The sequence below is a fragment of the Ammospiza nelsoni genome, chromosome 2 (genome assembly GCF_027579445.1).
Source record: "Ammospiza nelsoni isolate bAmmNel1 chromosome 2, bAmmNel1.pri, whole genome shotgun sequence".
NCBI classification, from domain to species: Eukaryota; Metazoa; Chordata; class Aves; order Passeriformes; family Passerellidae; genus Ammospiza; species Ammospiza nelsoni.
This window is the reverse complement of record NC_080634.1, coordinates 25,025,320-25,039,966: the sequence shown is the minus strand read 5'-3', so window position 1 is coordinate 25,039,966 and position 14,647 is coordinate 25,025,320. Positions and strand designations below refer to the sequence as shown.

The window sequence follows — 14,647 nt, the reverse complement described above, 5'->3', positions numbered from 1 at the left end:
GGTGCACATCACATATAGATGCACACGACAGGGCAGTTGTACTAGGTATTGCTATCACAGAAGTAGCACAGGAATAGGGAAAAGCTACAGCTTTAAGCTGGCCAGACCATGCCTTCCATTTTGACTTCTTCCATTTTCCTGATTCCTTTTTTCCCAGATGAAAACAAAACTGGATAAAACAAAAGTTCACTCAAAAACAGATGCTTTCTTTAGAAACTTAAGTCACAAAGGTCAAGCATCATTTGCCCTTCTGAATGCCAAAAGGGCAGACAAATGGTCACAAGGCCTCAGCTGTACAAACCTGGTCACTCTCTGGGGCAGGCTGCCCTCCCTATCACAACATCCAGTCAGTGCAGGGTACAGCTCCTGACTAACCTTTCTCAGGTGACTGGAGCTAACTGGGGGAAGGCATTTAACGGAATGATTTTAAGAGGACTGCTGCCTGCAGAGAGCTTCTGAGCTCTCAGTGACAATAGCACTTCCACAGCTGAAAGCAGTGGACAGAGAAATTCAAAAAACCAAAAGAATCACAGGATGGAAGGGTTTCTAGAAGAAAATGGAATGTCCTGTAGCTCACTTTTAGAAAACAAGAGCTCATTGCATTACGGTATCAAGGTCTGCTGCCTAACTTTCCTTGCCTAAAGCAAAAGCAGAGGAAAGTATACCAGATGCCTAACAGGCACCTCCTGTAGACACAAAGAAACACACCCTTGGAGCATTTTCTTTCAGGTGTTCATTTAAACTTTCCTGTAATCTTGTTTTCATGTAAAGTCTTTAAATGAAAGCCCTTTTAACTCACACTACAAATCACATAAATTAAATGTCCTGTGCTGCAAGGGTTAACTTACATTAAAAAGAGTACAGCACCTGATCCAAATGGCCCTTTTTTTATACCCCTGTCTGAAATTCAAAGTCAAATTGTGCAAGTACCAAACCCTGCCTAGGCATTCAGGGGGAGTTACATTAAAAAGACAACTTCAAACAAGTTGTCCACTTATCAAGGGAGGTAGGAATGGGCTCTTAACCAAAACTGCACATCCAAATATTCATAGAATTTGTAGAAGAATCTGCATTATTCTACATTCTAGTGTCTATTTCTGCCTTCATTACAAAATGATACAAAATATCCAGAAACTTAAAGCAATGATTTAAAATCCTGGTTTTGCAACCCACTTTTCCCTATGAAAAACTAAAAGCAAAGCTAGAAGGAGCACCAAGCCAAAATATTATTTCAACGACAACATGTAGTTATCTTGCAGGCTATAAGCATTCAGGAGTTACATATCATCAAATGAAGACTTCATTTGGCAAAACAAATCAAATCCAGATCACTGGATCTGCCCCTGCAGCATCACTCTGAGGACAGATTTACTGAGACTAAGATCATTTTTCAACATATCTTAGTGGGAAGATTCTATGTGATAAAGAAAGTCTTTTTTCTTATACATATCTATGGCATTTGATTCAGCTCCAAGAGGGCTGTTTTCATCCACAGTCTGTCTTTGAAGCTGCTACATTCACAAAATAGATGAAATTAACCAAAATAAATCCTTCCTTAATTGACTTGTTACAAGCAAGAGGAACATGAACACACCTCTCTTCCTGGGATGTTTTGTGAACGATTTCCTCAAACCCGGAGGGAGGAACATAACACCCTTAGCAGCAATTAAATTCAAACATTCGTGAATCTGGGCTCTAAATCAAAGCTTAGCAAGAGCACTCTGCCCAAAGTATTCATTAAAGACTATGTGCCAAACTAATGCTGCTCTCCAAAAACATCCTCATAAATTTCCCTATCGTAATTTTGAGTGAATATAAGTTAAGCTTTCCAATATGGAGTAGTTTCCATATAGTGGAAGTACTTAATCAAGTGAGATTTGACATGATCTATCTGAAACATGTAACTTCATACAATTGCTCCCCCTTGCTCTCCAGGGCTGTTCTCCAGCTGACTATTATTCAGTCACTTTTTCTAACAAATCTCACCTATACACTAAATTTTATCTTTGCCATGAATAGCACAGCTGCAAACATTTGCACGTTATGCTTTGGGTTATTATTTACCCTATGTGACTGCTAAGTGGATACAAATCCTTACCCATTTTTAGACATCAGTTAATATTCCTGTTGCTGCAAAGGGGATATACAGTTCTCCTTCACCATAATAAGAAACCTGCATGGCCTCCAACATAATTTCTCTGAGACCTCTAACCTGAAGATAACAGAAAGATTTCTACACGTTAGACAGAACCAAATCTGCAACATGAGTAAAAACTTGGATCAACAGTTATATAACCAATATCTTTGTGCAACCTAGACTTTGGCAAATAAGTCAAGCATGATAGCACTGGAGAAATTTACAGAAAATAAAATCATTAGGCAGGACAAGGGTTGAAAGTAAGAACTAAATGCACCTTATAATAGCTGAAATCAGTCATTTCCAAATTTCCTGTCTCTTGATGCACAAAGGTCAAATATGGTTTTTAAGATATTCATCTTTGATTTGATGCTCTGTCTTTAGAAGTAAGATCTTGGCTGATTTCTATGTTCTCACTTGATGCAAGGAAAAGGTCTTTGGAATTCATGTAAAATGTTACGGCTCACATCAATGCAAAGCAATCTAAAGCTAACAGTACTTGCACTCTTTTTGAAAGCACCTGCCAAAGTTGGTAGCTGTGACTGAAAAAGGCAACAAACTCAGGTATGTATTGTAAAGCTGAATGAAATGAAAAAAACAAAGTCTCATTGCCACCAAGCCTTCAACAATTTGAGGATTTTTTAAAGTTTCATTTCTCAACATACAACATCATAAACCAATGAGAGCAATGGAGTTTCTGGAATTTACACTGAAATATACCTTCTATTAATTCTGTACAAACTGATTCTGATGCAAACAACTAGGATTCCTTATGTTGAAATAGCCTGCTATACAAGCACAATGGAACTAGATGCAAAAATCTTCTTACTAATAACATTAAATTGATTTTGTATGGTCATTCTTGATATATACTCTATAAAATACAGGGGAAAAAAGAAATTTTAGATTCATTTACAGCTTGACAGTTATAAACCATGGGCCACATAAGAAAACAGGCTGCCCCTCTTGATGGATAAATGACAGGAGGTATGTCAATATAGCAATCAGCCATTCATACAGTACACAAGCTTTATACACAGAGACTGGACAGGATGGCAGAGGGGAACAAAGGCTAGACTGTCTTCAGTCCAGAGAAATGCATCACTTACTGCTTACTATATACTCTGGTATGAGGCTCTGACACTGAACTCATTGCTTATCTTAAGAATTCTTCTGACAGTATCTTTCAACTATGAAAGACACATTTTTGAAGGGAGGAAATTATAAACCAACATCTTTTCCACTGCTCTGAGACAAGAGGCTTTGGAACACACCAGGAATCCCTTATCGGCATCCCTGTTCCCTTGCCTCTTTCAAAATTCTCTGAATAATTTGGAACCTATTTTCCATCTCAGTCAAAATACAATCCAGCAGATGCCTCAACAGAAATTCTGAGATCACTGTGCCTGGCACTCTGCAGAATGACTCCTCTCTCTACAAAATGAATGCAAGACCTTATCAGTCTGCCAGGGTAGAACAACACCAGATGATATTCCCACCTGCACTCTCTTGCTCAGTGCTCTAGATATTGAAGGGCATTACTGTAGCTGCATAATATTTGTTTTCAGTAGTGGGCTCAGTGCAAACTAAGCCTCTACACAAAGCCTTTCTAAACACACACACAAAAAAGATGATGCATTCATATGTTTAATAAACTTTTTTTTTATTCAAGCTCTTTCAAAGTTAGGCCACGTAAGCTGCATGTAAAATTCATCAGCTGCATTCCAGACTTTGATTTCCCCAGACACTGGGAGACAGGCACAAATGAATACAACTTTCCATATATACATCTTGAATATTGTCCTCATCCATATTTGACATCCAGCCCCAAAACAGTTCCAAATAGTCTGTCAGTGGGGAAAAACAACTCCTCCCTATGTTAATAAAAGATTAGCTCTCTCTCACTGTGAGCAATAGCAGTGCTCCAAGACAGCTTCATGCTAGAGGGAATCTTCATCTGTATCGATGTCACTGCTTGGTTTGTTCAACCTCTCAAATTCCTCTCCATCCTACAGGAACCAGAAGCAAAAGAGAGCAATGTGATCAAAAGTCATCTTGTTATTAATAGCACTGAAAAAAAAGACTAAGGTTTATTTAAAAGTATCACTTAAAGCAAAATCCTGTAATCCCTGTAATTTAAATCTCTTACAAGTGTGTTATAAGGTTTAGGAAATACATACTCATAAAAAACATTCCCTGCATCTTTAACACTTTTTAGTGACTCACTGCCTAAGACAACTTGTAGCCCCTTCTTCCATACAATCATAAAATGGTTTGGGTTGGAAGGTGCTGGAAGGATGCTAGAAGGTGTCCCTGGAGCCTTCTCTTCTCCAGGATGAACATCCCCAACTCTCTCAGCCTGTCTTCATAGGAGAGGTGCTCCAGCCATCTGATCACCTTTCTCTGGACTCACTCCAGCAGATCCAAGTCCCCAGAACTGGACACAGTACTACAGGTGGGGTCTCACAAGAGCAGAGGGGCAGAATCACCTACCTTGACCTGTTGGTCACACTGCTTTTGATGCAGCCCAAGATATAGCTGGCTTTGCATGTACACATAACGTTATTCGTTTCTACAACAGCTGCTTAGGTGTAAGTGCTAAAATAGATGACACCTGGCACACCAAAAATATACGAATTTGTGTTATTTATTGTTCATTAAACAACAACCTAAAAAGGCACCATGTGGAACTTCTGGAAAGTTTAACGCTTGCGCTCAAAGTGTAATGTTTGCTGGAACGCAGTGGGGACAGCGCTCTCTGCTGGGTACAACGTGCATCCGCGGGCCGACGGGCACAAACGTGAACCCTTCCCAGCAGGCGGCTGCTCAGCTCGGCTGAACGACACCTCTAGGAGCAAGCTGCCCCTGACACCTTCTAGCTGACTACACCACTGTTCAAATCGGAACAAAAACACGAGCAGGCCTAGAGGAAATATATAGCAAGAAAAAAAACCCCAAACCATGTTAAAACGCTGTGTTTAAATGTTGCCTTTTTGTCTTCAGCTATCTTTTACTGCTATGGCAGAAACTTTAACATCAAAAGAGTTAGCTTCCTCATCATGTGGCCTAAGTTAGACAGACTTACCAGTTCTACTTAGGTACAATTACTGTCCAGGCATCAATTCCAGTTTCTCAATTGGGTAAGTAAACTCTCTTGGTTATAAAGCTTTCAAGAAAAGATTTGTACAAAGCTGAAGTTGCTCACAGGACTGTCTACAGTCACAGCAGGAAAGCAATGCTTACCTAGGCTTCATGATTTCAAGAAGTAGCAAATGGAAAGCAACACCCAAGACTCTAAGAAATACTGCAGAACTTTGGTGTTGGGGGATGAGTCCCGTCGCACACAAGTTGATTCTTCCAAACATACCATAGCATAAAGGGAGGTGAAACAAAAGAGAAACCAAAGGAGACAGTACTGAAAAGCCTTACCCCACTTGATCTTTCCCATGCATCTCCTTTGATGAGTTTTCCCCTTTCCCTCAGACTGGCGTATTCCAAGCCTCTTGCTTTAGTGGCATTATAAATGAATATGGAGAGAAGCACTACAGGAGCTTCCAAAAAGAACTCTAGAGAAGGCCTGAAGTCAAAGATGACAAAAGACACAGTGGTGATGATGACAGTGTTGATCTGAGCAGTCATAACATGGAACATGTTGTCTCGGAACTTCAAGATGAAGGCTACAGACAGCCCCAGGAAAGCTGTGACAAATATAAGAGCCACGGAGAAGATGTTGTGCCCATAAAAGAAGCCACAGTTCCCTATCTGCCTCCGGTCCTTAGCCTGCAGTGCCAGCATGAGCCCATTGAACAGCACTCCAAAGGCATAGAGTTTGCTGTTCTGTGTGAAGATGCTTTCCCCAAGCTGATCCACATCTTTCAGCATCTTTTCATTGTAGATGTTAGCCAGGGCAGACACAAAACACTGCACTAGAATAAGCAGATGGCCCAGGCTGAGGCGGAGAGGCTTCAATGCTCCTGCCATGGTACCGGTCACATTCCATTGGAAGCTGTGAAGGAAACTTGGTGCTGGACAGATGCCCTTTTCCACACATGCTTCCTCAGGTCCAGTAGCTAGAAGGCAGTGGTTAGATGGCCCAAAAAACATACTGTGATGAAATCCATGTGCAGCCAAGCTGTGCTGATGGCCTCCAGTTCCTCGAGTCAGGGCAACGATGGACAGGAATAAAATCACCAGAGACGCCCACTGTACCCAAGAGAGTCTTCGCCTGGTACACAAAAAAGCCACTAAATTTAGAAACAGTGGCATAAATTAAATGACAGAACACCCAGATCTAAAAAACATATAAAAGACATAATGCCACAGATAAGGAGACAAACAGGTGTAAAGAAAAGTCTCTTCAGCATATAATAAAGTGCAAAAATGCAACATGATTTACTATGGCAAAGGGGGCCGAGTCTGGCAAACAAAGAAGTATAAAATAAAGTATTCTGAAGAAATAAGGAAGGACTTTCAAGATCACATTATTTCTAGATACTGACTGCCTAACAACTTAAAAGCAACTCTTGTCTGCATGGCAACAAAGGTCGGACGAATAAAGCAAAAAACAACACAGACATCCAAATAATTACCATCTTTCTTTGGAAAATGTTCATTATACTGCTCTTTTCCCCTATGACTTGGAGTACTTTTCTACTATTATATGATGGTAACTCTTATAAATCTACAAATGTAATTCATAAGACTATTAGAATTATTTATGCTGTTTTTCCACTCAAACAAAGCCTGTTTATCTTGGTGAAAATAAAAAGTTTGGAAGATTAAGTGAACTGTGACATCACAAGAGACAAAACTAAAATGAGAAAAAGCATTTAGAGTCAGACTATCAGGCATTGTTTTGGCATATTAACACATATAGAAAAAGCTTATCTGTGCCATATTCAAATAAGCAACTTTTACCGTGAAAAGTTAATACCCATTTCCCTGATAGTCTTTTCTTAATCTAAATAATACTATAAAAAGCACAAATTCAGCAAAGTGAAACACTTAGTCTGGCTTTTGTCACGCGAGTAATGAACCAAACACACTTCTATCTTTCACTCTTATGTATCTCATTTCCTCTTACTAGACCACATTACACTCAATTAAGAACTGCAAAAGACTGGTAAGTACTGGCAATCATGAAATAAGATATTTAAATTTTCTTCTTACCATTCAATGACTATATAATCATGATTTCCACTGTTTTCTACTAGAGTTGACCAAATGTGTTGACATATGAAGGGACTCCTAATAACATATTATTTCCTAACCTTCAGATGTAGAAAACAAAATCACCTCTCCAAGTTGGTACAGCCGCAAGAAAAGAGAATTATTGTTCCCATCAGACAAAGAGAAAAAATGTAGCTTAACTTCATCAAAGCTGGGAAGATTTAAATTTCATTTACTGTAGCAAATACTACTTACTTTAGCACTATCCTGAAGAGAAGAGCTGTTGTTATAATGACAAAATTTGAGAAGAGTACAGCCATTGCCTTGAAAGAGAAGGAGAGGAATAAAGTTATACTTCAGACACACTGTGGACACCAAAACCTACAGACTTCAAGTGTTGACCTTCCTGCAACATGCCAGAGTGAAAAGCATTGGTACTGAATTTTCTTCCTCACCCAAGTGGTACAATACCACACCTGTAAAATGATAGTCAAGTCCCATTTCAAAATCTCAGGGCAACCATAGAGCCCAAGCTCCACTGCAGTGGGGAAAGCTATACTGAAATGAAGATGTGAGGAAACCAGTGCAACAGAAAACTTACTTAGCAGAGAACAGTTTAGTTTTCAGTCAGATCAGTTCCCCAGCTGGGCTGACCAGTGAGCTGCAAAAACAGCTGTGTTGGCACAAAGGAGGAAGTTGCTCCAAAATGAGAATAAGCAAAGAATAAAGCAAGAGGAGGTTGCTCCTGGCTGCAGTGCCATTTGCAGTGTTCATGAAATTCCAGACTTGGACAAGCCACTTGCAGAAAACAAACTTCTTCTATGTCAAGTGCTTTTGCTGTAGAGTTTAATCAAAGATAACGAGGTGCTTGGCTTGAATTTTTAAGATTGCAACTGTAATTTTAAGAACATAATCTATTTTGAAGTACAACTGAAGACAACTCTAAAGCTTCTGTTTAATTTTGGAATAACTATATAATAACATCAGTGCTCTAATCCATGGCCACGATCCCAAGCGGCAAACTCCTTGTGGCAAGGATTGTCTGTTTTGTCTCTGTATTAGACACTCTATACTGGGAGACCATACCAAGAAAAGGCTCTTTTAAGACTCCAGTTACCAATAAAGACCAGAATCCACCAGCACCAGTAGGAATAAAAAATCCTCTTTATGAGGGTGGGGGGTGTTTTGCAAACTTGATCTTTCCCATGCATCTCCTTTGATGAGTTTTCCCCTTTCCTGCAGAGTGGCATATTCTAGGCCTCTTGTTTTACTGTCTGTTACTCCAGACTGCCCTGCATAGTCAGTAAATGTACAACAGATCCAGGCAGCTGAAGTTTTTGGTCCCATTGAGCCTCAGCTTTTTAGACAATTTTACACATAAGCATATATGGATTCAGGAGTACAAAACACAGACTTTTTCTTGAATTTTCTCATCATTTCCACATTCCCAATTCTGCTATAGAGTGTCTTTTTCCTTCACCAGAGGAAAAGCACAGACTCTTTTCTCATTATCATCATTCCACTTTATCCCAACATACCATCTGCTGAACAATAATTCTAATGAAACAGCACAACACAGGCTCTCACATAAGCTGAACACTTACTGACAATGAGACACCTCCCTAAGAAAACACATCTTAATTTTCCACTTTGCAAAATTAAAACTCAGTAAATATTCATGTTAAGTGAACGCTGTGGAAGGAGAAAAATATGCAATAAACAAGGAAATTTGGCAGAAATCACTCTAGAAACAAAAGAGCCTTTATGCAAAATGCAGATGTAGTTCATGCACACTCTGGTTTTGCTTTACAGTCAATGCTCCCCATCCAACACCTCTGGTAACATTATGAGCAAAATATTTCAAAGGATAGTTTAAAAAATTAATTTTGACTCCTTTTGTTCTCTGAAACCTCAAGAGATCTCTGTTCTAGATGAAAAGGAATATGAATACCAAAGTTCCCCATGCCACTAATCTGCACATCCCAAGTAAAGCCTCAAAAGGTAAGTCTCTAGGAAATTTAGCCACTAAAAAGGATCCACAGTTGTAGCTGAAGTTTCAAGCAAAAAGAATCTCACCAAAGCAACCCCAATTCCAGCAGCTGCTCACCCAGGTACTACTTAGTCCCAAAACTACTTTGTATTTAAAATCACATGACCAAGTTCAGTCTGGTATGGCCATCTTCCTTTTAAGCATCTTCACGTTTCACATTCATGGTCTCGTACATTATCAAGATATTCTATCATAGAGATATTTAGTTATCCATTTTAATACTTCTTTGTCATAATAATGTTACAGATTCAGTTAACCATCATAGAATTTCTCTAATTAAAAGACGCTAAGAGTTCTAAAAAGAGGAATCTTAGAGCACATGTTCTGAGGAGACAGAGACAAGGTAATGCCTGGGTGTGGGTGAATGTAAAACAAAAGCTGTCCATTTCCCAAGGATTACCTAAACTGAACCAAATTAAATTGCTTAAGAGAAAAATAGCATTTATGGAACCTCCTATGCATCAGGCTTTTCTTCTACAAATATTATCACTGAATTTCCTTCCTAAAACTAGAAACCAAAACAAACCAAAATGACCCACAAATAAACAAAACAAAGCCCCAAAAAACAAAACAAAAACACCCCCAAAACAAACAAACAAAAAAAAAAAAAAACAAAAAAAAACCCCAAACTCAACCCTACCAATCAAAAAACACCCTAACCATTACCAACAAAAAAATCCCATCAATAAAAAAAACATACAAAAAACCACAGAACCAAGCAGCTGTGCATGTTATTTTAAGATATCTGAGCTGTCAGCTGAGTCCTGGTCTAGACTCTGGTCTGGTCTGTCCCTGGCAGAAATATACACCTAAGAGAACACTATTTTAAAGAGAAATTCTGATAGACAAGGTAGAAAACCATTTCTTTTTAATGTTCAACAGGGGCAGCCACAGTACTTTATAGCAATCACAAACAAACTGTTTCCATCTTACTGCAAACATAGATTCTGAACCAAAAAGCATCATGGTACAAAAATAAGAGCAAGCACAAAACCTGTACAATTTCCTGAGCATATGCAGGTTCATCCAAAAGGAGGAGGGTAGCTAGAAGAAAATATCAACTAAATTTTGTACCTAAACATAGCTAATACACAAATGCAAAAATTGAGTCCATTTTCTTCACCCCCTCCTCAGTTTCTGTTACACCTATTCCCTTTGTGAGATTACATTTATTCACTTTACATCACATACACAGAGTGGCAAAAGCCCCACAGAAACGTGCAGCTCAAATAATAGCAAGAGAAACAAATTGATTGAAAGAGAAATACAGAGTTGAAGAAGGCAAAGGAAGAAAAGTAGCAAAAACCCTCCAACTTCTTAAGCACTTTCACCCTATTTCTGAATCACGTTGGATGGAGAAAATATAAAGAGTTGTCCGTGCTGAAAGCTGTACAATCCTGACCAGTGGGACAGACAATGGGAAGGTAACAGATTATTCTTTCTGTGTTAAAACAGCAGACAGCTCAGTTACAATCTTGCCTTGCCAGTGTTACCACAGCAGATAGCCTAGGAGCAGTATTACCCACTAAGACATGAGAAGTCATGTTATTCAGTGTAAGTATACTTACTGGCTGGAGGTAGGACAGTACATAGAAGACAATCAAGTTATCCAAAAAGTAAAGAAAGGCAGGAATTGACCATTTCATGGAATTACATACATTCTTCCAGGAAAAACATTCAGAGAGATGATCCATACAACTCTTTTCTGAAAGGAAAAGAAATCAGTAAGAAAGATATTCATTCCTATTGTAGAAAGTCTGTTCCCTTGTAACAGAATAGGTACCACTGTCCTCTTTTGAGGAACACCATTAGACTGAAAATCCTTGGGTTCCTCAGTTCTCTGGCAACACAGGAGCCTGTGTTCCAGGGCAGAACACAGCTGGAGCAGCAACCCTGTGTGGTGCTCACTTCCTTGCCTCAGCAAAGAAAATGTCACAGAATCTGTTACATCCATCACAGTGTTTGTCCACTCTGAGAAAAAATTCCATTGTCAACCATTCTTCGAGGGCCAAAAAGCCCTCCAGAGTCCCTCCATACAGTGACATCCTTACTGGGTGTGACTTCCTATTGATTACTGATCAAATCTACAACAGGAACAACAACATAGACAGTAGATTCCTTCAGAGAGCACCCAAAGGTCAGCCAGTAAAGTCAGAAGTACAAAATAAACCAGAATTCAGTATTTGCAGACCACAGCACATGATCTGGGTATAAAGAGAACATATAGGAAGAAAAGAAGAAAGAAAGGACAAAGCACAAAGAATGACATTTACTTAGGTATTCAGGACACAAACTTTAGGAGGAAGACTGTGATAAACTTTAGACTACTCTAGAGCTGCTGCCAAAAGTACTTTGTTAGCATAGATTTAAAACTACCAAATGATATCTAATCCTCTCCTAAAGCATCAACACATTGAGTTCAGCAAAACTCAGCCATCTGGATTTTTAAAAAAAGAAAGAAAAATAAAGAAAACCAGAAAACATGCAGTCAGCAGTAGGCAATGATGGCAAACACTGATTGAATATATTTACTGTCTTAGGTAAGACTGTACTAACTGGGGAAGGTGAAAATTTTATCAGCTTGCCAGAGCCATGACTGCTTCCTGGAGAAGGAGACAAAATCAACAGTTCAATTTAACATGAACGTCCTCAGCCAACTTAAATATTTGATCTGTACCATTTTGAAATGCTTTTAAGTTAATCTCTCATAGTTTTTACATCAGAACAAAAAAGAAAGAAAAAGCAAAAATCACCTGCAATGCAAAACCTGGAGCAAGTGGAGAGTGTCATTTATTGTTCAAAAAAAAAAGTGCTTGTAGGACAGCAAATCTTAGAAAGTCAACACATTTTAGTTATTTAAAACATCGGTACTAACCTTTTTTCCTATTCCAGACTGCCAACACTACACATAGGACCAGTTTTACTACTTCAGAACACATGTTCACTGTTGTAGGAAGATAATCATACTTGTTATCTGTGGGATCCAGCAAATCAGAGAGTACACAATCAGTTTCTGTCTCCTGCATTCATAATTTGAGCAAGAATCTATTATAACCATTACAATCACAATTTTAGTCACAAAAGGCTTTGTCAGAACTTCAGTTATAAATGTTTCAAAGTTTATGGCATACAACCTCCTGAAGAGCCTCTTTTCTGAGTTGAAATCTTTCCTCATTTGGTCCCAGTTTACAGCAGAACTTTTTTTGAAGAACTTAAGAATATGGCTGTTTTAAAAACAAATTAAAATGGGAAGGCTTTCCCCAAAGACCAATATGGTATTTTTTAACCCCCACAAAAAACAGGATGACATAACCTTATTTTAGAACTGGCAATACCAGCCAGTTTTAGCACTTTATCCAGTAGGATACCACTTCTCTTCTAAGCCTGTTGCAAGGAAAACATTCCAATCAAATCATCTACCGTCAAGAGTGCTTACACAACAATGTTATCTTTGAAGAGTTAGCTATAAAATAAATCACCTGCCTCATCTTTTAAATGGAGATCATACACCTTGCAGCCCAAGTTACAGCTTTATGGTAGTCTACTGGCTAGACAGAAATTTTCCAGTGCAGAAACACATCCCTATAAATATAAGAGAATGTTTATGCAAAGAACTCTGTGGATGGAGAAGTAGGTTTTTGGGGTATGTTTTAGCCCAAATATCAATGCTTTCCTATTTAAGGTACTGGTACATTATGGGTACTGCCCAACTGTACCTTCATTGGCAGAATACTTCATCAGGAGGATTCGACTCGAGCCCAACACAATGAACACTCCTCCAAGCAGAAAGGTCTGGCTGGTTGTCTTGGAGCAAAGGGCAAGTTGACTACACCACTCCACCTTCATCCTGCTGCCTCACCGTCAGTGCCCTTTGGATGGCAGGATAAAAAACCACTGTAAACAGTACTTCCAGAAACTGGTTACACGAGACAAAATAAGTGCATTTTACTGCTTTGTGTAATTCAAAGATGCTTATATAATAGAACAAGCCATGATCTTGTTCTACAACTATCCTTTTCTTACTTTAAAAAAAAAAAATTGAATCCAACCTATGACTGAACACTGCCATGTCAATTAGACCATGGCACCAAGTGCCACATCCAGTCTTTCCTTAAAACACCGCCTAGGATGGTGACTCCATCAATTAGACCATGGCACCAAGTGCCACATCCAGTCTTTCTTTAAAACAGGATGGTGACTCCATCACCTAGAATTCTAATATATAATCATCCTTTCTGTGAATAACTTATTCCTGATGTCCAACCTAACCCTCCCATGGCACAGGTTAAGGCTGTGTCCTCTTGTCCTGTTGCTGGTTGCCTGGGAGAAGAGGCTGACCTCAGCTGGCTACACCCTCCTTTCAGGCAGAGAGCGATAAGGTCACCCCTGAGAGAAGGATGCGTTACAAGGACCATCGAAGGGGGATAAACGATACACTGCGACGCTGAAGGTGGCACAAGGAGGCTGCTTCCTGAGAAGTCCGCAACTACGGCATACGGGCTAGCTAAAAGGATTAAATATTTCATATGCTTCTTTTTCTTTAATATTTGTAAGTGCTCTTGCTCCTAATCCCAGCAAGGAGAAGCGCTACAGCAGCGGAGCGAGACCAACCCCTCAGGGCTGACCCGGCGCCGGCTCGTTCCCAGAGGGGGGGGAGGCACAGGGCAGCCGGAGCCGAGCACCGGAGCCGCGCCCTCCGCCTCCAGCGCCGCCGTTACTCGCCCGACCCGTTAACGGACCCCGGGGCCGCAACAGCCGGCCGAGGGAGGAGCGGGGAGGGAGAGCCGCTCTGGACCAGCTGCGGGCTGGGCTCCGTCCTATGCCGGCAGGGCGGCCGGAGCGCGGCTAACCGGACTCGGGGGACACCCACCTCGCCACCTCCTCCGCAGCGGAGGAGGAACAGCCGCAGGGCTTTGCCGACCGCCTCCTGCCACGTCGCTGCTTCGGGCTGCAACCGCGAGCGGCGGGGCGGCGGCCGCGCGAGGCGAGCGGGACTCCGAGACAGCAGCGAGCGCCCGCTGCATGGACACCGCGGCCAGGCGCACCCGGGCGCACCGGGTCCCGGGAGGCTGCGGCAGCACGGTCCCCCTCACTCATCCCCGCCGCCCAAGGCCGGGCTGCCCCCGGCGTCCCGCACGAAACCCCTTCAGCGCCCCCTCGCATCCCACTCACCCCCCCCCGCCTCCACCCTCCGGCCTCACCTGGCGGGGCGGGGCCGCTTGCGCGCGCCCCCCGCCTTGCCCCGCCCCGCGCGGGCACGCGCTTCCCCTCCTCCCCCGCTCCAGCACCGC

General features: G+C 41.0%; 1 protein-coding gene across 2 annotated transcripts; it reads right to left on the bottom strand.

Annotated features, from left to right (window-relative positions):
- Positions 1-3,779: 3,779 nt before the first annotated feature.
- Positions 3,780-14,635, bottom strand: SLC35A5 (solute carrier family 35 member A5). Of its 2 annotated transcripts, none has more exons than XM_059466928.1 (7): positions 14,558-14,635; positions 13,073-13,225; positions 12,232-12,330; positions 10,925-11,061; positions 7,562-7,629; positions 5,567-6,362; positions 3,780-4,146 (listed from the first exon to the last, which is right to left on the bottom strand). In XM_059466928.1, the coding sequence occupies exons 2-7, from the start codon at positions 13,200-13,202 to the stop codon at positions 4,078-4,080; spliced, it is 1,299 nt and encodes a 432-aa protein (XP_059322911.1). In that variant the 5' UTR covers positions 13,203-13,225; positions 14,558-14,635; the 3' UTR covers positions 3,780-4,077. The 2 variants fall into 2 exon arrangements, with proteins under 2 accessions (XP_059322911.1, XP_059322910.1); XM_059466927.1 differs by lacking the exon at positions 14,558-14,635 and adding an exon at positions 14,227-14,465.
- Positions 14,636-14,647: the final 12 nt, after the last annotated feature.